This window comes from Eschscholzia californica, unplaced genomic scaffold (genome assembly GCF_041429995.1).
Source record: "Eschscholzia californica isolate CP2 unplaced genomic scaffold, dmEscCali1.0.p SCAF_6, whole genome shotgun sequence".
Lineage (NCBI taxonomy): Eukaryota > Viridiplantae > Streptophyta > Magnoliopsida > Ranunculales > Papaveraceae > Eschscholzia > Eschscholzia californica.
The window spans coordinates 26698954-26726898 of NW_028238483.1; the positions used below are offsets into that span (position 1 = coordinate 26698954).

The 27945-nt window shown below is 36.7% G+C and overlaps 3 protein-coding genes across 34 annotated transcripts; 1 reads left to right on the top strand and 2 right to left on the bottom strand.

The window, feature by feature from the left end:
• Positions 1-6142: 6142 nt before the first annotated feature.
• LOC147533006 (B3 domain-containing protein Os01g0723500-like) lies at positions 6143-8638 on the bottom strand. 3 transcript variants are annotated; one of them, XM_086648894.1, is made up of 5 exons: positions 8623-8638; positions 8140-8483; positions 7324-7774; positions 6695-6792; positions 6143-6569 (listed from the first exon to the last, which is right to left on the bottom strand). In XM_086648894.1, the coding sequence occupies exons 2-5, from the start codon at positions 8227-8229 to the stop codon at positions 6303-6305; spliced, it is 906 nt and encodes a 301-aa protein (XP_086505020.1). In that variant the 5' UTR covers positions 8230-8483; positions 8623-8638; the 3' UTR covers positions 6143-6302. The 3 variants fall into 3 exon arrangements, with proteins under 3 accessions (XP_086505020.1, XP_086505019.1, XP_086505018.1); XM_086648893.1 differs by lacking the exon at positions 8623-8638 and having other exon boundaries at positions 6695-6831; positions 8140-8587; XM_086648892.1 differs by lacking the exon at positions 8623-8638 and having other exon boundaries at positions 6695-6834; positions 8140-8587.
• Positions 8639-10100: 1462 nt separating this feature from the next.
• LOC147533007 (translocator assembly/maintenance protein) lies at positions 10101-17975 on the bottom strand. 30 transcript variants are annotated; one of them, XM_086648005.1, is made up of 14 exons: positions 17673-17951; positions 17517-17561; positions 16859-16900; positions 15314-16714; positions 13817-13956; positions 13492-13548; positions 13346-13408; positions 13188-13256; positions 12953-13045; positions 11905-12009; positions 11750-11827; positions 11128-11256; positions 10860-10965; positions 10101-10517 (listed from the first exon to the last, which is right to left on the bottom strand). In XM_086648005.1, the coding sequence occupies exons 5-14, from the start codon at positions 13916-13918 to the stop codon at positions 10327-10329; spliced, it is 993 nt and encodes a 330-aa protein (XP_086504131.1). In that variant the 5' UTR covers positions 13919-13956; positions 15314-16714; positions 16859-16900; positions 17517-17561; positions 17673-17951; the 3' UTR covers positions 10101-10326. The 30 variants fall into 30 exon arrangements, with proteins under 30 accessions (XP_086504131.1, XP_086504130.1, XP_086504139.1 ...); XM_086648004.1 differs by lacking the exon at positions 15314-16714 and having other exon boundaries at positions 13817-13919; positions 16781-16900; positions 17673-17767; XM_086648013.1 differs by lacking the exons at positions 15314-16714; positions 16859-16900 and having other exon boundaries at positions 17673-17975.
• A 6676-nt stretch (positions 17976-24651) lies between these two features.
• Positions 24652-25498, top strand: LOC147533008 (uncharacterized). The gene is made up of 4 exons (XM_086650003.1): positions 24652-24746; positions 24824-24884; positions 25018-25374; positions 25469-25498. The coding sequence occupies exons 1-4, from the start codon at positions 24742-24744 to the stop codon at positions 25496-25498; spliced, it is 453 nt and encodes a 150-aa protein (XP_086506129.1). The 5' UTR covers positions 24652-24741.
• Positions 25499-27945: the final 2447 nt, after the last annotated feature.

The window sequence follows — 27945 nt, forward strand, 5'->3', positions numbered from 1 at the left end:
CAGGTAATAGTTTTAAAGAGGGTAAATAATCTAAAAGATGTATAGTTTTATGTTCTTTCAAATTAGGATTCATTGTCCACCAACTCACCAAGCCTCCAACAAAAGTTAAAAGCTAGTGAAGTAGCTAAATCCTCAAGTTGAGTGAGTAAATGTGATACAAGGTTTCCCTTCTTCTTCTTTGATTACTCTGATCTCTTATACTCGTTATTTTCTTGTAAATCATCTTGTGACAGTCTAATAGGTATGTACTTTATTCATTATATATTTCAGGAATATGTTACCCATCTAGATATTGGGTTAAGGATTGATGTAGCTTATGGTATTTTATCTTGTTTAAAATCTGCGTAATGGAGAAATAAAAAAAGGTTCCCGAATACCAAATTTTTAAGCGAAATGGTGGGTTTTGTCAAGAAACGAAACCACCACAATTCGTAGTTGTCCATTATGGTAGTTAGATACCCAAATCGAAATCAATAAGTAGATTCCCCCCGATTTCACGCCATGGGCGCCTTAAACAATTTCGCCAAAACCCTGCAGTGCTGCTACTCAGAACCTTTTACTTGGGATTCTTACATGAAAGAGAAGCTTAGAATTCTTATTACTTCAATCAATACTAATTAGTTACAGGAGATCTCTTTATATAGAGTTTGAAGAGAAATCATTCTAGAGGGAGAAAGTAGTTTTAGGATAACTAATCAATTAACTAACACTAACTACCATTACAACTAACCCATTCTGTTAATAGAGTACACACGAGTGAATACCACATGTGTGTGGGTGCTCATAGAAACTGCTTAATTTCATCTTCATCCTTTCATAACCAATCTTCTTCTTCTGAGGTCTCTTATCTATTTGTCTTCGACATTAGTCCCTGATGCATCATCTTCATCAACTCCCTTACAGCCCCCCTCAAACATATGTTCCAAGGAAGGAAGGAACATAAGTTTGCTTCTGAGAAACTCAAAAGAGGAGAGGAGAAGACCCTTTGTCAAAATGTCAGCAAGGTTCATATCTGAAGGGACAAACTTCACTTCCAAATGCTTCAAATTGACCAAATCTCGAACAAAATGAACATCAATCTCTACATGTTTGGTTCTAGCATGAAACACAGGATTAGAAGCCAAATACTTAGCCCCCATATTATCACAGTAAAGAATCATTGGAAAAGATATAGGAATGGTAAGATCATTCATCAAGTAAGAGACCCAAAGAAGTTCAGATGTGGCTAATGACAAAGCCCTGTATTCTGCTTCAGTTGAGGACCTAGAGACTGTATTCTGCTTCTTAGAAGACCATGAAATCAGAGTAGATCCTAAGAAAATACAATACCCACTTGTAGACTTTCGAGAATCTGGGCAACTCCCCCAATCTGAATCAGAGTAACCAGATAAAGAGGAAAGATCTCCTGATGCAATGGTAATGCCAGCTCCAATGCTGCCCTTTAAGTATCTAAGAACTTTCTTGAGCAAAACCAAGTGAGTAGAGGTAGGATTATGCATAAACTGTGAGAGATAGTTAATGGCATAAGTAACATCTGGTCTGGTTAGAGTTACATATTGTAAACCACCAACAGTACTCCTATATGTCAATGGATCCTCAAGAAGGTCACCATCTAGCTTAGAGACTCTCTTACCATGAGTGACAGGAACACCACTAGGTTTACAATTCACCAAATCTACCTTCTGAAGTAGCTCAAGTATATATTTGGTCTGTGTAAGCTGAATAGAAGTGGAAGAAGAACACCTATGTACCTCAATTCCCAAAAAGTAATGGAGAATACCTAACTCCTTCATAGCAAATGCAGTACCCAAATCATGAACCAGGGTCTGAACCAAAGAATTACTTGAGCCAGTCAAGATTATGTCATCAACATATAGAAGAAACACCAAAAGATCACCATTCTTACTATAAACAAACATAGAAGAGTCTGAAGAGCTCTTGGTAAAACCCCATCCAACTAGATAGCTAGCTATTTTGGTAAACCAGGCCCTAGGTGCCTGCTTGAGACCATACAAGGATTTGTGTAAGTGACACACAAAATTAGGATGAATAGAGTCAACAAACCCCTGTGGCTGCTTCATGTATACATTTTCAAACAATTCCCCATGAAGGAATGCATTTGAAACATCAAGTTGAAGAATAGACCAAGACTTTGTGACTGCTAAGGTTAACACAATTCTCACTGTTTGTATCTTAACTACAGGGCTAAAAGTCTCTTGATAATCAATTCCCTCTTGTTGGTTGTAGCCTTGTGCTACTAACCTAGCTTTATATCTCTCAAGTGAGCCATCTGACCTATATTTAACCTTGAAGACCCACTTACTACCCAACACATTCATAGAAGGAAGCCTAGGTACCAAAGACCATGTCTTGTTTTGGGTAAGAGCCTGAAATTCTGCAGACATAGCATTACACCAATGCTCACTCTTGCTGGCTTCCTTATAAGAGGTGGGTTCAGGAATAGATTGAGTATGAGCAGCCAAAAATGAAGAATGAAAAGTATGAGGTGATGTTAATAAAGCCACATAATCAGGTATGTGTTTAGGTTTAGCAATACCACTCTTGGACCTAGTCTGCATAGAATGAGTGTTAGATAGAGATGTGGCTGAGGGTAAACCAGAAGAAGGATTGGTCTCTATGATTTCAAGAGAAGTGGTTGGAGTATCTTGATCATGAATAGGATAATTGGTGTGGTGATCACTTAAGGAAGTGTCACTACTGGCTGGTAAAGCAGGCAGAACAATAACTTCATAAGGGGCTGGAGATTCACTAGATGAGGGAGTAGAAGACTGAGTTATTTCACTAAAAGGGAAAGAGGACTCATCAAAAATAACATGTCTAGAGACATACTCTTTATTTGAAGAGAGATCCAAGCATTTGAACCCCTTATGGGTAGGGCTATATCCTATAAACACACACTTTGTTGATCTTGGACTAAGTTTATCAATCTTAATGTCTCCAAGATAAGGATAGCAAGTGGAACCAAACACTTTAATCATATTATAATCAGGAACCCTATTGAATAGCACCTCATAAGGAGTTTTATAAGAAAGTACCTTACTTGGAGTCCTATTGATGAGAAAAGTGGCTGTAGCATATGCATGATACCAAAAGTGCTTGGGCATAGAAGCTTGAAAAAGGATGGTGTTGCCCACAGAGGTAATGTGCCTGTTCTTCCTCTCAGCTCTCCCATTTTGTTGAGGAGTATAGGGACAGGAGCTTCTGAAGATTATCCCACATTTATTTAAATAGGCTTGAAAGTCTCCCTTAGCCAATTCCAAAGCTCCATCACTCTGGAATGTCTTGATGGATGCAGAAAGGAGCTTCTCATAGTGCCTTTGAAAGTGTTGAAAACAGCCCAGGCTGTCAGACCTCAATCTCATAGGGTATATCCAAAAGAAGGAGCTATAATCATCCATAAACAATATGTAATATCTAATACCAGACTTTGTAGAGACTGGAGATGGACCCCAAATGTCACAGTGGATAAGCTCAAGTGGAGTGGAAGAAGAGCTTGTGGATTGATAGAAGGGGAGCCTGTGACTCTTCCCTATTTGACAAGAAGGACAGATATCATAGGCATCTTTAGATGAAATTGTGATGTGATTACCTCTTTCCAAAATGGATATAACTTCTTTTGAGGGATGGCCCAGTCTGTTATGCCATGTCCTAGCAGAGGCATTAACACTATAAGCTTGTTCTAAAGACATGTTTGATGAAGTGTCACAGAAACTCATAGTGAAATCAATACTATACAAGTTATTCACCATGGGACCATCAGCTAGCACCTCCTTAGACCAGAGGTCTCGGATTAAAAACCCCCAAGGTAAGAACTCAACACTACAAAAGTTTTCCTTAGTAAATTTGGAGATGGAGAGAAGGTTCTTATGAATGGCAGGGACATGTAGTACCTTTTTAAGCTCAAATGCCTGAGACCCAGCTATCACAGTAGCTTGACCAGTGTGTCTAATATCAAGACACTTTCCATCTCCTATCATGACTCCATTGTCTCCTTTATATGGAGAGCTACTTATGAGGTTACCCTTGCTGTGTGTCATGTGGCTAGTAGCTCCTGTGTCTGCTATCCACTTCTCATCTCTCTTAGTGGATGCAATCTTTTCAGGAGAAGAAGTTAGAGATTGGGAATCACTTATAAGTGCTCCAAAATGAGCCTGTTCCTCTTCTTCTTCTAATTGTTCTATATATTCATCTCCTTCTTCATCATTATCTTCAATTTCTTGTAAGTGAAGATTAGCAAAGTTTCTTGGTTGATTTCTTTGAACAGAAGTTGACTCTGAGAAGTCCTTGAATCTCATTCGACATTGCCTGGCTGTGTGACCCCATTTATAGCAAATGCCACAAGGTATAGTTGTATAATCAAAGAAATTATTTCTAACAGAAGGAGAAGTAATCTTGGGTGAAAGCTTGGGTCCAGACTCAAGAGCTTGAGTCTGTGAAATTGGTTTGTTACCTCTGAAAGGAAAGGGTCGAGAACCACCTCTAGAAGGATATCTTTTAACAAAATATGATTCATTATCATCAATTGGTTCTTGTTCTTTAAGCCAGTGTTCATGGTGAAGAAGTCTACTTCTTAATTCAGCAAAAGTTAAAGAGCTTTCTCTATTCTGAATTGTAATAACAAATTGGGAATACTCCCTTCCTAGACCTTGAAGAGCAATTCGGGAGAGTTCAGAGTCAGAGACTCTATCATTTACAGCCACAAGTGAATCAGCAATGGTCTTGATCTTGCTAAGATAAACAGAAATTGAAGAAGAACCTTTCTTGATAGATTGAAGACTATGTCTCAAAGAGGACTTCTTAGCTTCAAATTCTTGAAGGAAAATTAACTCAAGATAAACCCAAATGTCTCTTGATGTTTTTAAGCCTAAAATATCTGATGCTATTGACTGAGAAATGGTAGCTTTGATAAAAGATTTGACAAAGCTATCATTTTTCCGCCATTGAAGGTAGGCTGGATTTACAGAATCTCTTCCCTCAAGAACAATTAGCTGGGAGAGTTCTTCAATTGTGCCATCAATATAGGAAATTAGATCATTTCCAATCAGGGCATTCTCAATTTGGTCCTTCCAGACCAGAAAATTTGAATCATCTAATCGAGTAGAAATTAAACTAGTAATATTCGCATTATGAGTAAACTGACCTGAATTAGGGTTTTGATTTGTAGCCATTTCCAGTAAGAGATTGAATCCCTGATTCTTTGATACAGAAGAAACAACTCTTTTCCAATTCAAAACTGAAGATTCAGCTTGAAGATTGTACAAAGAATAGCCGAAACCTCTTGTCGATTAAAAACTATCTTGTTTGTTGAACTTGTCCCAATTGCGCTTTCCCGGATCTTGATGATCGAAAAAAAATCGCTTAGGGCTCGTGATACCATGAAAGAGAAGCTTAGAATTCTTATTACTTCAATCAATACTAATTAGTTACAGGAGATCTCTTTATATAGAGTTTGAAGAGAAATCATTCTAGAGAGAGAAAGTAGTTTTAGGATAACTAATCAATTAACTAACACTAACTACCATTACAACTAACCCATTCTGTTAATAGAGTACACACGAGTGAATACCACATGTGTGTGGGTGCTCATAGAAACTGCTTAATTTCATCTTCATCCTTTCATAACCAATCTTCTTCTTCTGAGGTCTCTTATCTATTTGTCTTCGACATCAGTCCCTGATGCATCATCTTCATCAACTCCCTTACATTACACAACATTAACTTCAGTGGGAGTTTGTTTCGATGATAGAAGTATTTTCACTGTTTTAATTGGTTCATATCTGATTATTTCTTTCTTATAATCCAACAGATTACTGCCAAGATTTCTGTTTAAGTTTATTCACCAACATCTAAAATGTAAACTTATATAGACTATAGAGAATTGAAATTAATCCATATAACAGTAGATAGGGTTAACTTACTGAATACAATTTTCGGCAAACCTTAAAAACATGGTTAAATTATGGAATTCTGAATATGTTCATTCCTTTAGGTGTTAGTTATATCTTCATGAACATTAAGAATAAAGGAACAGTCCAGTCCACCACCTCTTGGTGGAGTGGACATAAAAGTGTCTCATTTTGGGTGGGCGCGGCCTACAATCCGGGTGAGCTAGAGCATCATGTGATAAGTCTCCAGACAAAATGTACCACCTTAGAATGAGAGTCATAATACATAACATTAGAACAAGAAATCATAAAGCATTCGTCCTTCAAGTTGATCGAATATTACATAAAGAAACTGTTTTAATCCATAAGACTTCTACGAGTGATAGAGCAATAGTTCTAGCATCTAAAGATGTGTACTACCATGACAAGATGATCAACAAGCTCAAATACACAGTAATCTCCTACCTTCAGACGATTATATTCTAGAAATGATTTCCAACCTCCAAGAAGGGTGACTTGGTACTTACGGATATACACAGGCACCTTCCATATCATTCCTCTTTCATTCCTTAACTCCAGAACCATTGGTCCTTTTTCTTGCATAGAAATCATTGTTTCTTCTGGTCCTAGAAGATGTTCACGCATAAATCTTACTGGTATTAGCTGCAAACACAATATTAGTATCGATTAACGATAGTGGACAGAAGCATAATGGAAATATGAAAACACTTGGTGACCTCTTTGGTTAAGATTCTTTTCTTAGCGAAACAGTCTTCTTAAAAACTTACCATGTTAAATGGTGGATGCACGTTGTATGGCTTTATAACAGACAGGAAATAAGGAAAATTAGATGTAAAAGAATTGACTGCTTTCTCTGCTCTTCCTTCTGCTTTGCATGTACCAGACAGAGAATAGTTAAATGAATCTTCTTTGATGCCGTACGAAAGGAATTTTAAGACAAAATGGTTAGAAATCTCATAAGAACAGTGTTAACATCATCATCTTTGCTAAAGGTTGAATTAGTAAGTAGAAAAACTTAACGAGCATTTCAAAGAGCAAAACATAACATGTACACTCTGTTTTCAACGGCCATAATATGAGATTTTGTATGTTTTGTGTACATTCACAAAATTATGTTCAATCAGTAGACTCCACCCTAGGTTAATGTAGTTTATGTCCATGTACCTATACAGCCACTAGTTTCGAGATTTAGGTATTGTATAGGACACCTCGTGACTTGTCAGATTAAAAAAAACCAGAGTCAGAACCATGTTACATAGAAAAACAAGTAAGCGGTCGGACTCTATAATTCTATGCTAAGGGTTCTCTGCCTACTTTTTATGAACTTCTAATAGAGTGACATTTTCCATGCCAAAAGTAAGTACATTGTAGAACCAAATATCCTTGTTATTATTACCTTCAGGTGATTTCAGCTGGCCACGAGAATGAGGAGTCCGCAGCTCCAACTTCTCCAAACGTTGAGAGATGTTGTTGCGTTCCAAAACATTCTTGTGTTTTGTTCGAACACTATCTGGAATGGTAACTTTACGTGGTCTGCCTCTTCCTCTTCGTCCTTCACGGAAACTTGATACCCGACTAGGTTTGACGAATAATGCTTCTTCCAGCTGGCATTCACTTGTACCATACATATTTACCATGAACTTCATATTACCATCATATCGGAAGACCAAAAACTCACCTTTCTTTAAAGAGTGATCATTTAAAAAGGTCGCCCAACCATCTTCTAGATACATACCAGCATTAGTTGAGTTTACTTTGACATACCAACTATTACCACTTGGACCAACTAAAGTAGCAATTTCAAGTGATTCTTCGGCTAAATGTTTGAGAAAACCATCGGGAATCCGCTACAAAAAATCATAAACAAAAAGGTTAATCTAGACCATTACAACATTATAGATGATAACCCACTTTCCAAAACTAGTTCGGCGAAGAGTAAGATCTTAAATCTGATATGCCATACAAGTAGACAGTTTGTCCCTAAAGCTACTATTTTCACTAATTGGAAGCAAAATTGATACACACATTTATGAAATATGATGGGTTTCAAGGTTCCATGCAAAGTGAAATCAAACTAACATATTGAACTTTTCACATGGATGGGTTATCACATATCATCAAAATGGGTGGATTCACATGTTAGGTATAAAACAAGAGCAAAAATTCTCACAGTATTTGAACAAAATAAACTGAAAGGGAAAAGTTGTTTTACCAGACTGTTCTCGAAATCTTTGAAGAGAACTTTAAAGAAGTGTGGTTTGACTGATGATGAAGAAGAAGATCTCCTTCTCATATTCTCCATTTCTCTCTCTCTCTCTCTCTGAAAAAAAAAACAAGTCTTCTTTTTCTTCTTTTCTCCTTCTGTAAAGCCCTAATTTCTAACTTAAAGTTCATATTGCTACTTTAGTTGGTCCAAGTGTGGAAGTAAGAATTAATTCCATTTCCATTTGTAGAAGAGACTGACGAGAGACTTTCGGATTCAGCAGCAAAGACATACCCAGTTTTATGCAAGTGAGTAAAACCCCTCCCAGAGCTTTTTCAGAAGTTTTATCCAAGCTTTGATCAGAGTGGTGGAGGGTATTCTGGTCACAAGGTTTTTATTGATTCAAATTTGAAAGAGTAGCCGATGTACTCCCAGAGTCATTCATGGCTGAACTTGGTGCCTCTAATTGCGCCTCATCCCTTTGCTCTTAGCTTATCCCTCTCTTGGCACTCCCCGGCCCCCGCGGACCTCGGTCTAAGCAATATGACTCCCACGGATTGAGGTAGTCCGAGGGCTCTCAAACTTGACATAATCTATGCACATATTAGGCCCAGTCTGAGTGATCTCGGACTACCCTGCCCTAACTTATGGGGCACGATGAGGGAAAAGGCCCAAAGATATAATGAGGGGCCGCCTATAGACACACCCAAATAAAGTAAATAGTACAAATAAATTTTCATGTTTTGGATTGCCTCGTTTCAACAAAAAAAAATGTTTTGGATTACCTCAAAAGGTCTTTTTTTTTGTGTTGAATTTCTCAAAAAAAAAAATGTTTCAAACCAGATCTCGTCTGGTTGTTCAAACCAGACGAGCTCCGGCGAACGGGCTCCTCCCCTTCGCCGGAGAGAAAGAGAAGAAAGAGAGAGAAAGATAAGAAAGAGAGAAGAAAGAGAGAGAAATAAAAGAAAGAGAGAAGAGAGGGAGAAGAGGGGGAGAAGAGAGAGAAAGAGAAGAGAAGATAGTGAAGTCGCCGGCAACATCCGGCCAGCGACTTTTTCCGGCAACATTAAAGGAGTGTTTGGTTTAATTTTTTTTGTTTTCCACCGTCTTCCCCGGAAACTTTAATGCTTTCCCCAAAACAGTGGCCGTAGTTTTTTTTTTGTTTCTACATCTTAGAATATGACTTGTACCATTTATAGTAATAGTAACTTAACTCAGAGGCGGAGCTATACTTCGAAGAAAACTAGTGGCTTGGCTCATCTGCTATGTGTATTATTTCACACTAAAATGAATTTTTGAAAAAGAGGAAGGCCCAAATTTAAGTCTTTTTTAAGTTAAAAAAGCAAGTAAGATTTTTTAGTTAAAATCTTAGCATTTGTATTTTTTTTTGTTGAAAATGTAAATATTAGTATTTGTTTTATTAAATATTCATTATCTTTTGCAACTCTTCTGCGAGCAGTTGCAAACTTCTTGTAGCCAGTTGTAACCACGACAACCATTTAATTGCCTCCATTTAGCTTATTTAGTTTGAATATTTTTTTTATTGTCCTTGAAATTACCACCATTACAAATGTCATAATTCAATTTTTTAATTACTGTGAGTTTTTTTTTATTTTATAAAAAAAGTGATTTTTGTGGATTTTAAATCTTTAGTTCCCGACCCCTCAGAGAGTCAGAGTCAGAGAGGAGGCAAAACAGAAATATCATCTGAGTTGTCGATCCTTAAAATACAAAAAGTGAAGTTTCCTAATTGAGCAACAAATGGATAATCAGTCAAAAGAAACATATTGAGTACTATACCAAGAGGAGTGGCCTAAGACAGTATAAACACCGATGGAATCATGCGAAATTCTCTACCACCATAATTGATTTGTTTCGCATGGAATTCTGTTCAGTCTTTTTGTTATTAGTTATATCTTCATAAACATCAAGGCTAAATGGAATAGAAAGGTTTACTCAGTACAACAAAGTACAAAACGATTCTGATATTAAATCAAGAATTTGTTCAAGAAAACCCAAATGCTCTCTCAAAATTGTAACAAGCAGTTTTATGAAAATAACATCCTATCTTTTCGATAAATAACCAACTACATTATTGAAGGAATTATGTTGGTTCCAAACTAGGAATATCAGCAGCTGTTTTGCCTGAATAACTCTGTTAAAACTTTCACGAAGATGAAGGCGAGACAAGAAAAATCACTTCCAGGAATTCCAAGCCTTACTCATTTTTCTAGTGAGATATCGAGCGGCGTTAACACCACCAGCAGCCAATAATCCAGCAACAGCTTGCCTACCACTTGAAACCATAACTTTACGCCTCATTATTTTCCGCATGCACTCTGCAGTCTCTTCTCTTGAACCGATCATAACTTCCTTTATAACTCGCCCTGCAAATGAAAACTTGGTAAATAAATGATCTAGTTCTTGGATTGAGTAGTAGCTTCTTAGACCTGAGAGTAGTTGGGAGATTTTAATTGAATTTGACACGTATGATTTTCTATATTACATTTTAATAGTTGATTTTGTTGACGGAAGTGTAAGATGGATGAGGAAACTCCACAATCAGATTAAGACACCACAGATAGGAGTTTGTGGGTTTTCTTACCTTGCTTACGAGCAGAATCAATCTGTAATTTAAACTATAAAGTTCTTTGATCTCATGAAACCAAAAAATATTGAATATAGAACTTTCAGCCCTTAAATCTAGAATGAAGTTAAGAGCCAAATACCAGAGTCGCTAACTTTCTGTTTTTCTCCTAACTTCATCCCCATATCGCTCCGGACTGTCGAAGGAAGAGACGAGACAAGGGAGCGGGTTGCAGGTAAACTGCAATCCTTTGGAAGTGAACCAAAAGGTTAATTAGCCAAATTTCAAGGATTATATGTATTATTATTGAGCTAGCATTAAGTTGAATAAAATTTTAGATATTTATAGTTTCGCAATATTTGACAGACCAACATCTCTGTAAGAGAAAGAACTTGGGCAATATTTCAAACCTGGGCTATTTGTACTTGGTGATCTCTAGATGACGAGAATCTCAATAACTCGTTCGAAGCATATTCATCTAGGAATGGTTTATAAGTGCTCTGAAATAACTTGAACTGCCCCTCGACAATTCTTTTCACCTGTGACGATTATGTAAGCAGAAATTAGATTGGTATATGTTATAACTTAAATAGGAATCTAGGATTTCCACAACACAATGATACAAATAGATAACCAAAAATATAATTGTGCAATTAATACAATGATCAACGCACGCCCCGGGCCAGCCCTGTTATTTTATCATATGTTAGTACAAAATCTCATTTTAATATTTTATAACCACCGAAATGCCCCTGAGTGTAATTAGGTGTCCATGTAATATAGATAAATATAAACTGATCTTAGTGCTGCACATTTATCAAAGGAAATTGGTGATCTACGTACAGTTCGATAGTTGGTCTTTCTAAGCTAATTGCTCCTTACTTGAACTTAAAATGCCTACTCAGATGCTATAACTCAGGTCTCAGGCAGGACAAAGCATCTTAAAAGTAGTAACACCATGTACCTATCTGTTAATCATGCACAAAGTTTTCAATTTTCTTAGTAATGTTCAGTCAGATACTTCGAGAGTACCTTGTTCTTGTCCTCTGCGAACAACATCCGCAAGTCACCCATGTAAGAGAGGCTACAGATCTTAGCATACAGATCTTCCTGCATTGGAAAAGATTGCTTGTTACACATTCTTGTAATGTCGAATTACTAATTCTGATTACAAATTACAATCAAACCTCACTGAACTCTGACGGCAAAAGGAGTAGTGCAGCAGAAGTCGCAGCCTTCAAATTAACTGAGTTTACATTTTCTACGTCGATATTATCTGCAAGTATATGAACCTGTAGGTAGGGGATAACTTATATCATTACGATTCCACCAAAGATGAGGTACATAAAAAGGATAAAACCATTGCAGAATAGATGATAAGAAGATCACAAACAAAGAACACTAACAACATCAGAATCAGCAGAAGAGCAAAAGAAAGAAAGAAGTTGCATATATTATTGAGTTTCAACTATGGAAGAGACATTCTGTTATGAACTAAATCATGTAAAATGCATGTGTAAGTGATGGACATGAGAACAAAATACGCAACTGTATTAGGCAAGTTGTTTCAAGAGTTGGTGTATATTCAACGTAAGACTAAAAGCTGAACAAGAACACAGCCAAAAACAGCTCATTGCGTTATTCTGAAGTTCTGTAGTTAGACAAGAGTTGGCAGACATATCAGTCTAAGAAGTCACTAAAATGTAGTATTACAATCTCCCCTAGAGGTCGTCATCACCCCATGTGGTTTATCACTTTTAAGAATATAAATCCGTTACAAACATTGGGATCATACACCGTGCGAAGCGTAAGAGTACAACACAGAAAATCTCAGAAAACGGGCTAAGCATATTATTTTCTTCTGTTAGCTATGAGGTCATCTACTTAATCTTTGTATTTATTTTTACTTTTAGATCACCTATAGCAATTAAATTATACACCTTTTAGATCAACTATAGTTAAACTGTATACAAGAAACTAACCTAGAGCGCTATTTTATGGTCCTAACACAATTCATAAGCTAGTACATTTAAGATGTAAAATTGTAAATAACTTCACATTATACCCATTGAAGTGAGTGAGTTACGAATATCAGTATTCGACATGGAAAAAGAAAATATTAAATAGAACTATCCATGTTACATCTCTATTGTCTATAACATGCTCAAAGTTAGATGACAAACACATCACTAGATAGGGCTTCACAAGAAACAAAAGCACCTAAGAAAAGCTTACTGGTTTTTGCAAACGGCCACTAATGTAAAAGCTCTCCCAACTCAATACATCTTGAACCAAGTCATGCATTCGAACGACACCATACTTGACCATCTGTAACATGTTGCAATAAATATGATTACGAGCTTACTACTCGTCACTTCATTCAAATTCATTATATGCTAAAAAGTAAAATATTCACCATGAAATAAAAAAATTTAACTTGACATTCTAAATGAACGTGGAAGGTCATTACCCTGTCTTTCAAACTAACAAATGGGTTAAAGTGTACTCCTACACCAATTTCATCAGCAACTTGAGTAATCTAACAAAGTGAACAAAAATACCAATTATGATTTAAATGGAAAAAATGCAAAAGCCAAAACTTTAGGACAGTGAAGAAGAATATGGCACCAGTTTCGCCCCACCAAGGTGCACCATCCATGAAGCATAGTGATTCTTGTTCATTTTCAGATTCTGAAAATATGATTAGTACTCATCACTTCATCCCTTTGGTGTTTGTTACAAGTGAAAAAGAAAATATCGTAATTCAAACTTACCTCAGAATGCCATTGCAAGGGATCCGATACTCCAATAATGTAATCTATCATTCTACTCTAAAAAAAGAAAATCTTCAGATAAATGGAACATCATCGAAACAGCCTATCCATTACTTGTCATTTGTATTTTCTCGTTGTTATCTGACTCGTCTGAATCTGAATAATCTGACTCAAGTGAACCCAAAATCAGCCCAAATTACTTGTTCAAACGAGTGAGACATCACGAGTCAGACAAATACACCAGACGTGGGAAAAACACAAACAACACCCTAGTCTAGAAACTAGTAATAAACATGAAAAGCAATGGAAGAAGAAGGGAAGAAACCTTGTCATTGTTGTCAGGAAGGAGAGACGAACCATACGAGCAGCAGAATTCCACAGGGGGGAGAATTTCTAATAGACCTCCAAGCTCAGCTTTGTTCACCATCCTAAAATGCCAAAACTTTTAAGCTTGCTCAACTTTTTCTACAAGTGATAGAAGTTCTAAATTTAGACAATGGATATACATGAAATATGAATTCAATGTGGATACGAACACATGAAAAGAAACCATCTTCAACAACATTAACTTCTGGATGACCTTTGAAGAATTATCTTAAAACCAAACAGTGAACAGGCAGAACAAGCTCAAGTGAAAAAAAAAAACAAGTTTACTGGTTCCTCTTCAGTAAACTGCAAATTGAAAGAAAAATTTTGGTGATGAGTTTATTCTAAATTCTCAGAGGAATTTCGTCGAATAAGTGAAGTGCATATCGTATTTGTAACAATCACATGATTAAACAACTAATTGAAGATAACAACCGTCGGGTACATCAGCAATGGCATTCACTTGCAGAGTTTAGATTTACGATCACAATTTACTTCTTTCTCACAGTCATTTCGTATGCTGGTAAGTTCCATTTTGGATTTTTGTTTTCCTTTTTTCTTGTTAGAATCCTTTGGGCCTAATTCTCCTTAAAATTTTGGTTTGGAAGGAAAGGATTGCGTAAGTCTTATCAGTTTTGGAAATTCTAATGGCCATGCAATGTGAGATAATGCTTATACCCCTCGAAGCAAGGGCTAGAATCACTTGGCAATCCTCCTCCGCGCAGGGCTAAGTTTGCGAAGTATCCGTCCTGAAATACTAGCTCTGATGCCATGTTAGAGTCTATTGGGCCCAACTCTCCTTGAAAACGGGCTTATGGTGAAATGATTGCCAAGACTCATCTACTTAACAACTACTAATGCCCATGTGGTGTGAGGCAATGCTAATACCTCCTCTCAACGCCAAGGCTGGAGTCACTTGGCACTATCCTTTCACATAGGGCTTAGGTTGCATAGTCCCAACCCATCCCTTACTAGCTATTAGCTATGATACCATGTTAGAGTCCATAGGGATTACTCTCCTTCAAAACCGCCTTGCACGGAAACGATTGTCCAAGACTCATCTACTTTTCCTTCTTGGGGTCAAGATCCATCAGGACCTGTCTCAGCTTTTCAAGTTAGTGTTGGTCTTGCTGGAACCTCTAACAAAACTGTTAAATTGCCTAAGAATTTCACTGTTAAAATTGTTCCTCCTACTACTTTCCTCACACCCGACCGTCGCCGTAAAACTCAAGCTTTGAGTAAGTTAATTCTCTAGTGCTTTATTTTTTTTCTTGAGTGTCTGAATAGATTTAGGATGATCCTTATTCCCCAACACACATCCAATTTCTTCCAATGGGTAGAAGATCAATATGTTGAATAATGTGTATTTGTCTTTTTGGTCTTGACAACAACAATCTAATTAGAACTTTCACTGGTAGTCTAGACAGAATATTCAAAATTTACTCCTCAGAAATACCTTGATCAATTTGAGTCGTCTTCCTTTTTTGAAGAAATTGACTATGACCCTCCATCACTTTTCTCTTCTCAGGTTGCATATTAATTTAAGATATTTCTATTAGACATTTCATCAAACACACATATGGTAACATTAAAAACATAAAGAAGCAACCATTGAATCATTCTTACCACTGAATAAATTTCCACAAAAAAGATGAAGTTTGACAGATATGAGAGAACAAAAGATGATGTAATAAATTTCTAGAATGAAGAGGAAGTTTAACAGAGATTGAGAGAACAAAAGATGAAGTAATACTAACCTCTCACGTTTAGAAAGCAGGAAAATGATTTAAGTGTGCGTCTCAGTGAGGGAGATGAGATGTGTCTGATGAAGTGAGAAGATACATCCGTTTAGAGAGTAGGAAAACAGCGTGGCTATAGGCACCCAGAGGCAGACTTCATAGATTTTATTGAATTTGACGGTGGATGAGAGTGCTGATGTGGGACGGCCGACCGGATTTATCCAAGGATTTAAGATGAAACACTTGCTTTGAAGTAAGTTTCACCAAAACACTACGTTTATGAAACTAACCTACTTCCAATTTTTGTCTATTTATAAAATAAAGAACAGTGTAATTTATCGTAGGATCCGTGGAGTATAACGAAGAAGAAGGATTATATGTCTTATGCTATAACTTGAAGTGCTAAGCTTAGACAGAGATAATCAAGCACTTCAGTTCAAACATTCCAACAGGTCCCAAACATTCCATTTTGAAGTAACTATTATATGTCTTATGCTATAACAACCTGAAGTGTTCTCTTATGCTATTACAACTTGAAGTGCTAAGCTTTAACAGAAATAATCAAGCAACCACAATATTCTGCTTCTAAATGAAAGTCTAATCGAAGGGGACCCTTTGCCTCCTGAATACCTTAAGTACACAATAGTTTCTTTTCTGGACCTTTTTTACCAACAGAGGTAAATAGTTTTTTAGTGTGGATTTCATTTCATGGGAAAACTTTTGATTTACTGTGATGTATGGATCTTATCTATATGTGTTGAAATGTTCACTTATTTGTTATCACCGGTGAAAGATCATGTGAAGCTTGTCTGGGAAAATGAGTCTCGACTCTGTTCACTTATTTAAATGTGTCATTCAACAGGAGAGGTGGCATATAACTGGGAATAAAGTGAGTTAAAGTATGTTCTTCATTGAGTTTCTTCTTGCTGTCCAGTCAAGTCTCAACTTCTTAATCTAAAATGCATAGGAGTAGTTGGGAGTTTTAGGTTTAGAGAGCTAGAAACTTACAAGTAATAATTAACAGTGTGAGTTCACAACTTGCATTATACTCACAGGCCTCTTTAAAGTGGTCAAGAGCTCCAACATAATTAGAGACTCATTTGAAGCTTGAGCTCATACTAACAAAACAAATAAAATAGTATAACTTTGTTTAAAAGCAATAAGGGTACTAAAAGTTTGCTTACAAATGGGTAATGATGATGCTAAACAAACCACCGGATTTGAAAATAGAGAAATCTAGATATCTTCAGTGATCAAGATACCTCACATTCATTCCACAATCAAACATTTTCATCCAATTTAAGCTGAAACAACATAAACGGAATTTGAAGATTAATAAGGAAAGTGAACATAGCAATCATCATCAAACATGAAAGCGAGCACATAAGAAAATCAACAAATACTATATTACTCGAATCTGACCTATTCTTTGAACTATATTGGTTTCACGCATATTTCACATTTAATCAAACAACTGATATTCATCTCTCCATACTCGTACAGACTCATCACCAATGAGAAGAGTTTGATAAAATCTCTATGCAAACTGTTACTTTACTGAATGTAACAACTAATCAAAATGGGAAATATGAACCAATCAATATGGATTCTTAATATTTGCAGAGACATTTTACATTCTACGGATTTTTGAACTCCACATACCAAAATGGTAAATGTGAACAAATCAATTTGGCTTCCAATACCCAGAAATTGCGGAGAAAACAGTGGAGGTGGATTCAACTTTTGTACTTTCTCTATCTTAATTCCATTATAATTTTGGTGTTTGGGGGATTTAATTTTTGACTCTGTGGAACTATATTGATTTCAAAATCAATAAAGAAGTACCCAAATATTGAAGTGAAGAGGAGAAAATAAGAAAACCTAGAGAAATCAAGTGAGAAGTGAAAAGAAAGAAAATACCTTGATTTGCTGGAATCGAATGAAGCATCCAATCCATCGAGCAGACTTCCACGAAAAGAGAGAAATCGGTGAAGAAAAGAGAGAAATGGAAAAGAGAGAAATCGAAAAGAGAAAAATCGGTGAAGAAAAGAGAGATGAAGGGTTGTGTCGACAAACCCTAAATTGCTGAAGAAATTAGAGATGTTGGGAACTGGAAAGATATGTTCCCACGAATTGACGAAGAAGAAGGAAGACTCTTTATTTTTCTTCCAGTTCCTGACACTATTTCTTCTTCTGATGAGAGGTGAATCCTTTCCCTTAGCTACTCAGTTTCGTTGGAGGGTTTCTTCTGCTCGGATTTGAAGAGGAAATGGATATAGAGAAACAATTTTAGTGAGGGAGAAAGAAGAAGACAATCGTTTAGAAGAAGAAGAAGAAGTAAATTTTAGGGAAACCAGGAACCTAAAACATGTGTCCGGTGATTTTGAGTGGGAACCGAGGAGATATGTTTGTTTCGAATATACGTCTATAAGCGCCCGAGTGAATCCAACGATCTACAAGAATGCTGATGTGGATTGGACGGCTGGATTTATCCAGGATTTGTCCCAGTCAGCACCCATCCACCTGTTTTATTATATAGATAATATAATATACTAGATATAATCCGTGCCCATGGGGCACGAGCAATTTGACGCATACAATGTGCGTGTTTGAGCACTTAAATTTGAAACCATTTCAAGGATGTATAAAAGCCCCAATTTGGAGATGTTGTAGAAGTATAAAGAAGAGTGGATTACACACATATTGAATCATTTTCCCAATTTAACCGAGTTATCATAAAGCCACTTTACAAAGAAACTATTTCTAAGTAACTTAGTCATCTACGTCAATATCCATGCCTTAGAGAACGAAAAGAAATGACTTTTCATTTGTAAGAAAATGTTAAAGTCCATTACTTTTCTGAAAAGGATTGAATAAAAAAGAGAGTGAAAGCAAACCACGAGACAATACTTAGAAGATAAGTTGACTCATTTCGTAAGTTATGTATCGACATCCGTTACAATGTTAGTCGAGATGAATTTCTTTTCTCAATAAGAGATTCGTGACAAAAATATTTGTATAAGTGAAAAGTGTTCCCACGTGCTCAACACATTTAGCATTCTAGCAAGAATAAACTCTACACGAGTACCCCATAAAGAGGATTAGACTCTATGGGGTCTCGAATCAGTCTTATATGGCACGTATCTTGTCACTTCTTCGAATATGAAATCAATAAAAACATATTCACGTAACACCCACTTAATATGTTGTGATAAAAAGCGTGATAAAAAGCTTTGACATTTGCAAAATAAGGAGGAATAATAGACAAATAAATAAGATAAAAATCAAGAATGCATTATGACTGAAAAGAGCTTTTTCGTGAATTCAACCTATTTTCAGTCTACAATAAGAAAAAATTTGTAGAATTTTCTCATGAGTAACCACAAAATTATCAAAAAATTTCTAGAGGAAAACTATCTATATACGATCAAACAGAGGAGCAAAACTACTCAAAAGACACATGAGCAAATGATGCCAAAATCTCATACTAAATTTTTTGTTTGTAGATCAAGCAATGTTAATTGCTAAGAAACCAATTGTACGTCTTAAGAAAACAAAGACCATGCATTAAAGAAGAATCGCGTAAGTTTTTATTAATCTTGAATAACAACTTGTATTGATTATATCACCCAGGCATATAGACGAAAGAATCGTGACCACATGATGAGATCCACATGCCCAAGACATATACACCTTAATCTGTTTTTCCCCATCAAAAGTAATGTAACTAAAGATAAAACTCGTCCCACACACATGAGACATCTTCTACACCAGAAATATCTAACCCTAAAAAGTATCCGCTTGAAGGCCATTTACACCGACTACTATTTACACCTCTGGTCGGACTGATATGAAAGCACCCTTTTAGATCACCTATTATTGAGAAAAAGAATTATAATCTGTTATGCAAGTGACATGAAATATATCTCATCGAAAAAAAAAGTGACATGAAATATATATATATTGATAAACTGGAAGATACAAATAAGCCCACGTACTACAAAAAAAAGTTGAGTTTCAAATAAAAACTGTGTATAAGAATCAACGAGTTTTCATTTGAAAAATAGTTTCCTAAATAAGTTAAAAAGATAAAACATATTTTATTAAAACAAATGCACAAGTTGAGGGGATAAATACTAAATTACCTTACAATTTAAGCTATATAGCGAAACAATTCAAGCAGTCAATTGATAAGTCGTGAAGATGTATGGTGTATCTCTATATTGTCATCCATTTTAAATTGGATCACATCTTCTGTACAAAAAAATCACAAGGGCAACAAGCTCAACCTTAATTTCCTCTCCTTTAGTTGTGATTTCATCAATATCCTTGTTTGTGCTAGCACGGTTCCTGGAACTAATGGTGACCATCTGATGTGTCACGAAAATGTCACATTTAAGGAGCCTAACATAGACTAATTAGTTCTTTTCGAGTGTTATTTGTAATATTTTATGTGTTTTTCTTGTTTAGGTACCATATTTGTAATAAAAAACTCAATTCGGAATAAAGGGAGCGAATTATCACTATCATTTCATGTGCCCAAAACGAGAGAAAAAGACTTCAAGCAAATCAAATGAGAAGAGGAGTCAAAGACGAGTCCAACGGTGAAAACGAAAGTCAATTCCGAGTTCCGACGGGGAAGTTGTGAAAGAAAGAAGTCAAGGTTCGGTCTTAAAACAAGGATTCCATAAAGGCACTCCTTGGACTTCTAGTTGAGAAGCCCACAACCAAGCCCAAGAACCTAAAGAAGAATGACATGAAAATATTATATGAGCACCCTCTCTTTATGGACTCAAGTTTGAGTCAAAGTCAAGTCTTGACCTAGGGTTTGAGTCAAAAAGAGGGGGGTCATCACTATTCATCTTCTTCATCATTCATCATTCAACAACCAAGAGGAAGAGAGAGAAAGTTAGGGTTTCAAGTTTGGAAGTTCAAGGGTTTAGAGAGTTAAGAGGAGCTTGAGAGAGAGAAAAAGAGAGGAAGGAGAAGGAGGAGTGCCGGCCAAGCTTGGCCGGCCACCATCTCAACTTCAAATCTTACCATTTGTAACAACTCCACTTTATTATCAGTTTTACAACCAAAAGAACATGAAACCGTTTTTTTAAAATAGAGATTTAATTTTCATCAATTTCGGAGAGTTACAAGAATATGAAACTTTTTTTTTGTATAATAGAGATTTACGATAATTAATACACATTTAATTAATATTATCCAAATCTTTAATTTGAAGATTAAGGCTAACATTTAAAGAATTCATACAATTAACCGAATTCACACATAACAAGCAAATTTTTGATAAAAAAAAAACTATGACATAAATTGAAAGGAAGTAACATAAATAACAACTAAAACCAAAATTTAGAGGCAATTAGGAAATTATGATAAATAAGAAGATATCGAAATAAGATCAGCCCAAAATAAAAAACCTATAAGAAGAAATAAACCACAAAAATAATTAACCACCTAAAAATGAAATTAAAATGGATGAGGGGCGGGATGTCGGGATCCTACGTGCTTTGTTCTAATTCCATTATTTTGTTTCGTATCAAGTATTTGCTTAGATGAACTATATCATATATTCAAAACAAGCCGAGCTGGAATGCTTACTGGCCAGGACAAGCAACCTATCCATTTGGTGTCGCAACTTGTTTTGGTAAGACTTGCTATTGTCAATTCCAAAACCCATACAACCTACACCCATTTTATTCCGTGAATTGGTAATGAAGATTTAGAATTCTATAATCTCTGATGAAGATTTCCTCAAACTTTCATGTTCAAAGTGGAAAAACAATAAACATCATCCATGGTCAACAAACTCACTATCGCCACCTATGAAATTTTAGAGGATTAACTGTGAGATGACCCATGCAACACACCAGACCGCCACCAAAGTCACCCACCCGGTCTAATGAAGTGAAGAAACTATAATTAATGGATCTCTCGTAGCAGCAAAGTTTGTTGTTTTGAAAGTTTTGCAGTTTGCTTTTGAAGTGCAAGTATCCAATTCGGTTATCTTCTTGATAGGTAAGAAAACCGTCATCTTTTCAACAACAAAAAGTGAAAAAAACCATCATCCATTTCTTGCAAGTTTCTGAAACTGTGCTCTCTTCTTCAAAAACTTTATATGAACATCCTACAATATTTGCAATAACAACTAAATAATGATAATAGGAACAACAAAAGAGAGAAGGGGAATAAAAATCTCTTTGTAAGAATCAACAAAGGAGATACTTTACCAGAAACTCCGATGAATATTGAAGAAGACCAGCAGATGCCGAGATGGCAAAACACATAAGGTGACCTAAATCTGAACACTGAAAAATCCTCAAACAAAAATGTGCAAGAAAATTAACAAATCTATAAAAATTAACCAGAATATAGTGACTATTTAAACATCAAATTTACCCAATTACGTCACCCCTTTCTTCTGCAATCAGAAAAAAAAATCTACAATAAGTTTAAGTTTTCACCACAGAATTCTAAATTAAACTTTCATCACAAAAACCTAAAATAAGTGAAGAAAAGATTTGCTTACTTGGGTTAAAAAGAAAAGGGTTATTTCCCAGATGACCCCCAACTTTATGACCGGCTTCTTGCCTGGCCCCCTACTTTAGCAATAATTCCCGTATGGCCCCCTTTTTCCGTTATCTTTAACTTTCCGTTACTCTCTCTCCTTCATCTCATTTTCCCTCTCTGCCACATCATTTCAACACGCCACATCATCGTCTTCACCGGCAGTGGTCGCCGGTCGGTCAAATTTTCGGCCGGCGACCTTCAAACTTTTTTTTTCTCTCTCTCTCTAATTTTTTTTTTTTCATTCCTCTCTCAAGAACAGATCTAGAGAGAGAGAGGAATGAAAAAATAAACAAACTTTTTTTTAGAGAGAGAGAGAAAAAAAAAGTTTGAAGGTCGCCGGCCGAAAATTTGGCCGGCCGGCGACCACTGCCGGTGAAGACGATGATGTGGCGTGTTGAAATGATGTGGCAAAGAGAGAAAATAAGATGGAGGAGAGAGTAATGGAAAGTTAAAGATAACGAAAAAGGGGGTCATACGAGAATTATTGCTAAAGTAGGGGGCAGGCAGAAAGCTGGTTACAAAGTTGGTGGCCATCTGGGAAATAACCCAAAAGAAAATAGCTAATTTTCACCTCTTCATCTTGAAACAACCATACAAAGTTAACCATTTTTTGTAGTTGAATTGTAACCTCAAACTGTAAAATATGTCAAGCCAAATGATTCTCTAACGGATGTCATTAATGGTGAGGGGAAAAAAATTGTAACGGGTGGAAAAATTGATGGAAACACAAATTAGGGAAGAAAATAAAAGTTGGAGAAGATGATATGAACCGAGATAATGACCCAATTAAATAATATTAATGGGGAGGTGAGATTTGGTTTATTCACTTTCTTTGGTTTAGTGGGTCAATAAATTTATAAAAATTAAGGTGGGTAATAGATCACAGGGTGTGGATTTTATCAAAATCCCAACGAACGACCGGATTTGTCTTTTGACTTGTCTCAGTCAGCACAAAACATTGTGTTTTGTTATATAGATTTTAGCCCTTTCACATTTGTATCTATTTCTCTATTTAATGGAATCGTTTGGCCCTGATTAGGGCATCTTGACCAATACATTCTCATGGTATAAAGAGCCGACTAAAAGAGATATTCTCATGGCTGATCTGTCAGTGCCGAGGGCGAAACAATACTGTTACTTTCAGTTGACCTCGCAGTTAGGGGCGTAGGTAGCGGGGTTTAGCCGGTATGTTTGCCTTAAGACGGGTTGGCCCGTTAGTCTTCAGGTATGTTCTTGACTTCTTGATGTTAGTCAACGTCTAGACAATTTATGCATCATCATGAGTCTCGCCACTCCTTAGTCGAAAGTAGAGAGACCGAGGAGTAGAAGTAACTCTTGGGTTCGGTCGCTAAATATCTTAAATGGTCCTGAAGAAAAGGGGTATCCATGGACCAGAGTTGTTTCGTGAAGCTCGATCGTTCTTTTAAATTTCCTATGCTCCGTGTTCCGGGGCTGACTTTGGCCGAACTGTTGGTGAAGTTCTTCTTCGTAACTGCGCTGGAGGGGCGTTTGTTCGTCAACGCTGTTTTGACCAGGACTGGTTGGGTAGTGGTCTTATTCAATATGTATACACGTATTCTGTTCTTCGTGATACGGTTCGGTTTCTGCTCATGGAGAGCGATTTTCGCTCCATGCGTGATTTTGTGACGTCATGGATCCGATCTTCTGATCACGCGTTTTCGGCGTTGATCTTCGGGATAACTGCCCACGATACCTTATGCTGCATATGTGGCCACGTGGCGTTTCGCGATTAGATAGTCGAGCGAATTCTGTCAAGTCTTATTAATTCCTTTAGACCTGGTCAGTCTTAGGTCGCGCGTTGACATTTAGTCAGTATCACTTGGCGCGCTACCGAGGCTATTTTGATTTAATTCTCCTTATGAATCCCTTGGCCTTCTTCTTCCACTAAAAATAGCCTCCTTTGGCTTCTTTCTTCAACACTTCAATTTTTCTCTAGTATCTTTAGTATTTTTTGATATTCCTCTTCAACTCCTTTTTTCGTTAAGGACTTCAAGATGAGGCCCCTGTTAGAGTTTATAATTGGTATCTTTTTTTTTGTAGATGTTTTTCCGATAATGGAGACGAGGAACAAAAAAAGAAAGCTGTTAGTGAAATTATGGTAATAGATTTGGGTTTTCATTAAAATATTATCTCTTTTTTTTTTATGTTGTTTTCAATCTACTTACTTATTTGTTTTTCAAGTTGTTGTGTGACGTTCCTGATGCGTCTGATAAGCTTCTAAGTAGAGAGCTAAACAGAAAGTGGAAAGATCATAAATGTTCTACGAAGAGAAAGTTTTATACAGATGTTGAAGACAAGAGTGAATGCAAAAAATCGATTCCTCCAGGAATTGTCTCTTCTCAATGGTTGACGATGGTTCAACTTTGGGACACAATATTAAGGTAAAACAAAAAAATTTCATCCCTTTATAATTGTTTGAAGTTTTTGCATGTGTTTCTAAATTTTTTTTTCTGTTAAATGTAGAAGTTAGCCGAACAAAATGCCAGAAATAGGGCTGCTCTGAAACTTAATCACCATCTTGGGTCGAAATCCCTAGCACAAGTTTCTCATGAGGTAAACCTTGTATTTATGATTTTTGTTTTTTGTTTTGAACTTCTTAATTATTGTTTTGTGTGTGTTGATTGTTACAGTTCCGACAAGAAAATGAAAGAGAGTCTACTCGCGTCGATCTCTTTAAAACAACATATACAAGTAAAGACAACGGAGTAGACCCCAATGCAGTCGAGCTGCTAGTAATAATTTACATCTCATGCGATTATGCTTTTTTGTTCATAATGATTATGTAGATAAATATAGACATTAATCAAGTTTATTCTATTTGCAGAAAGATATGGAGCAAAGAACGGAGATTGCGACCCAGAATGCTGATGGAGAATTTAAGGACTTGCCCGGTCCTAATGACATCTTTGCCCAAGTCATGGGACCAGAGCGAAGTGGTAGAATTCGACTTATGCCTCATGTGAAGCCGAAAGACCTCTTTCCTCGACAATCTTCAACAACTAATAAGAAAATAGAGCAAGAACTTTCCAATATTAAGGAACAAAATGTTGAGTTAAAAGAGGAGAATGCTGAGTTAAAAGAGAAGCTTTGTAATGTCACATCAGAGGTATCTTCTCTGAAAGCACAAATGACACAAGTCATGAATTTCATGCGATCACAGGGAGCTAGTTCGTCATCAGAGGTATTTTTAACTTATTGATCTCATATTGTTAGCTTTGTATGTTGCTGTTTTATATTATTTTGATGATTTCTTGTATTTTTGTTTGGATATATAGGGGCAATATACGCGCACAACTTACAAGTGATATAGGAAGAAGAAGGTATTATTGTAGTGCTAAGTGATAGTTTGACTTCATTCCATGAAACCTACAAGTGATTACTACCTCTAGAATCGCACTTTTAGCTTCTCTTACATCTGGATCTTATTGATGATCAAGTCTTCCCCACATTATTTCGTCTCTCTCGAAAGTCAACCCAAAGTTACATGATAATTCATTCATATATTCATTGGTTAAATCTTTGTTGGTTGTGGAAGTCAGCTTGATCATTTTTCATTCCAAAGATGATGTTTTTGGTCTCCTTTAATTTTTCTAACCATTGTTGTAAATTGAGTTCCAAGCTTTGAGTTTGAATATCGTTTGCTCGGTTGTTTCTTTGTGCAGGTCTGTTGGTGTTTCAGAGGTGATAAGATACTTGTTGAAGATCTGATTTTTATAAGTTCATTGTTCCTAAATTAGTTTTGTAATTTTGAATCTTCAAATCTTTCATGGTTTTGTTTTCGTTAGACAATGGCTATTATGAAACATATGACTTGTTCTTCAATGTGTATTAGGTATTTTGATAGTTATGCAGGTTAATATGCATTATGCTGCTGCATTTTATGGATTACCGGGGTGCAGCAGCGGGACAAAAAATAGATTTCAAAAAAAAAATTAACTATTGCCGACGGAGTGAAAACCGTTGGTAAAATCAACACCTGCTAACGATTTTTTGGAAGAAAAACCGTTGGCATAGGTTAAGAAACTCGCGGGAAATGGTGTTCCCGCGAAATTATCTTTCTCACTGCCGACGGTGTTTTATTTACACAAACCGTCGGCAGAAAGTATGACGACGCTTTATTTTCGTCGAGAAGTCCGTCGCGGATAGTTTTCGTGACGCCTATATTGCCGACCATTTTATTGTCGTCGGCAGTGAGCTATGCCGACGAAATTTATATTATCCCGACGCTTTTTTACCGTCGACAATATTCGCGATTTTTGTAGTGCAATGGAGATAGTTATCCGGGATGCCAATTTGGATCTAGCCCCCAAGATGGTAGTGGGCTAGATGTCATTCTAGACCAAGGTCTCTCATTTTTTTCTCCTGGGGGAGATACTTCTAGAGATCGACTTGCACCCAACTTTTCATATGGTGACGCTTTGAGTGAGGGGATTCTCCTCCCGATCGGGTCGTTGGTGTTGACGAGACGTCCTCGAACTGTCTTTATTCCTCAATTTCTTTTCTCCTTTGCTCTTTCAATGCTTTTCGAGTCTTTTCGAAGTTAAGGTCGGTGTTGATGAATTCAGCTTTAGTACGTCGGATGCCTTTTTTCTTGTCCTCAACTGCTTCTTTTTCACTCTCGCAATTTCTTCTGTAATGGATGTTGATCATCCAGCCCGCCTTGGATGTCCTTACTTGTAATTTTTTTTTAACGGATGTTGTTTCAGAATGAAGAATTATGAATAAAGAATTATTATTTTATATTATTTATTTTTTTATTTATTCCCGATTCCTTTTTTACCTTTATATCTGTTTGGCTCGAGAGTATTTGCTTTTTCCCGGTCGTCAGTTACTGTTGCCACGGTTCGTATGCTATTCGTGATACTTGTTGGCACGGATCCGCAGTTGATATTGCCTTTGGGGCTGCGTTATAAATAGCTCGTTCCTCAAGATATATCCTTTCCTTTTAGCTCTCCTATCTCTGTTTGGCGCTCTTGGTTGCCCTCCAAAGCTTCTTTCCCACTCTTCCTTTTTCTTGAATCAATGGCTGCTCCTACCCACGATCCTTCTTACTCAGGTCATAATCGTCACCCTAATTCCATGACTCAGAAGGATCTTGATAATCTTCGTGCAGAGCATTCCTTTTTAACTACTGTTGAGCTCCTTCTTCCCACTCTTGACGAACGGGTTGCCCCACTTCCGACCGTCGTGTTGGCATTTATGAGGCTTTCTTCAAGCTCGACTTGTTTTTTTTCATTTTCCTGCTTTCCTGGTGAACCTGTTAAATCATTACGGTCTTCACCTTTTTCAACTGAGCCCTAATGCTGTGATGACGATCATGGCGTTCTACCTGCTCAATAATCATCTGGGTGAAAATGTCAGTCTTTATGCTTTTGATAAGATTGTTTCTGTCAAGTCCAGTGATCACTTTTGGTACTATTTCTCTTCTCTCTTGGAGTTGTTCTTCTCTGCCCCATCTACTCCTAAAGATTATAAAGAGAGGTTTTTCTTTGTCCCTCCCTCGGATGCTACCAAAGATTTTGGTTTCGTTGCTCGTACCCCTGACTTTCCGACTGAACTTCCCAAGTTTTCCTCTGACGCTGGAGACACCAAGTGTCTGGAGACTATGTCCGCCTTGAATAGTGGAAGGAAGGGTTGGTTCTTAAATACCTTGCTGACTTTAATGTTCTCCTTGCAGCCGGTGTGATTTCCTCTTATCCGGGCATGTGTTTCATGATTTTTCCCTCGTCCTTTTGTTTCTTTTTGTCCCTTC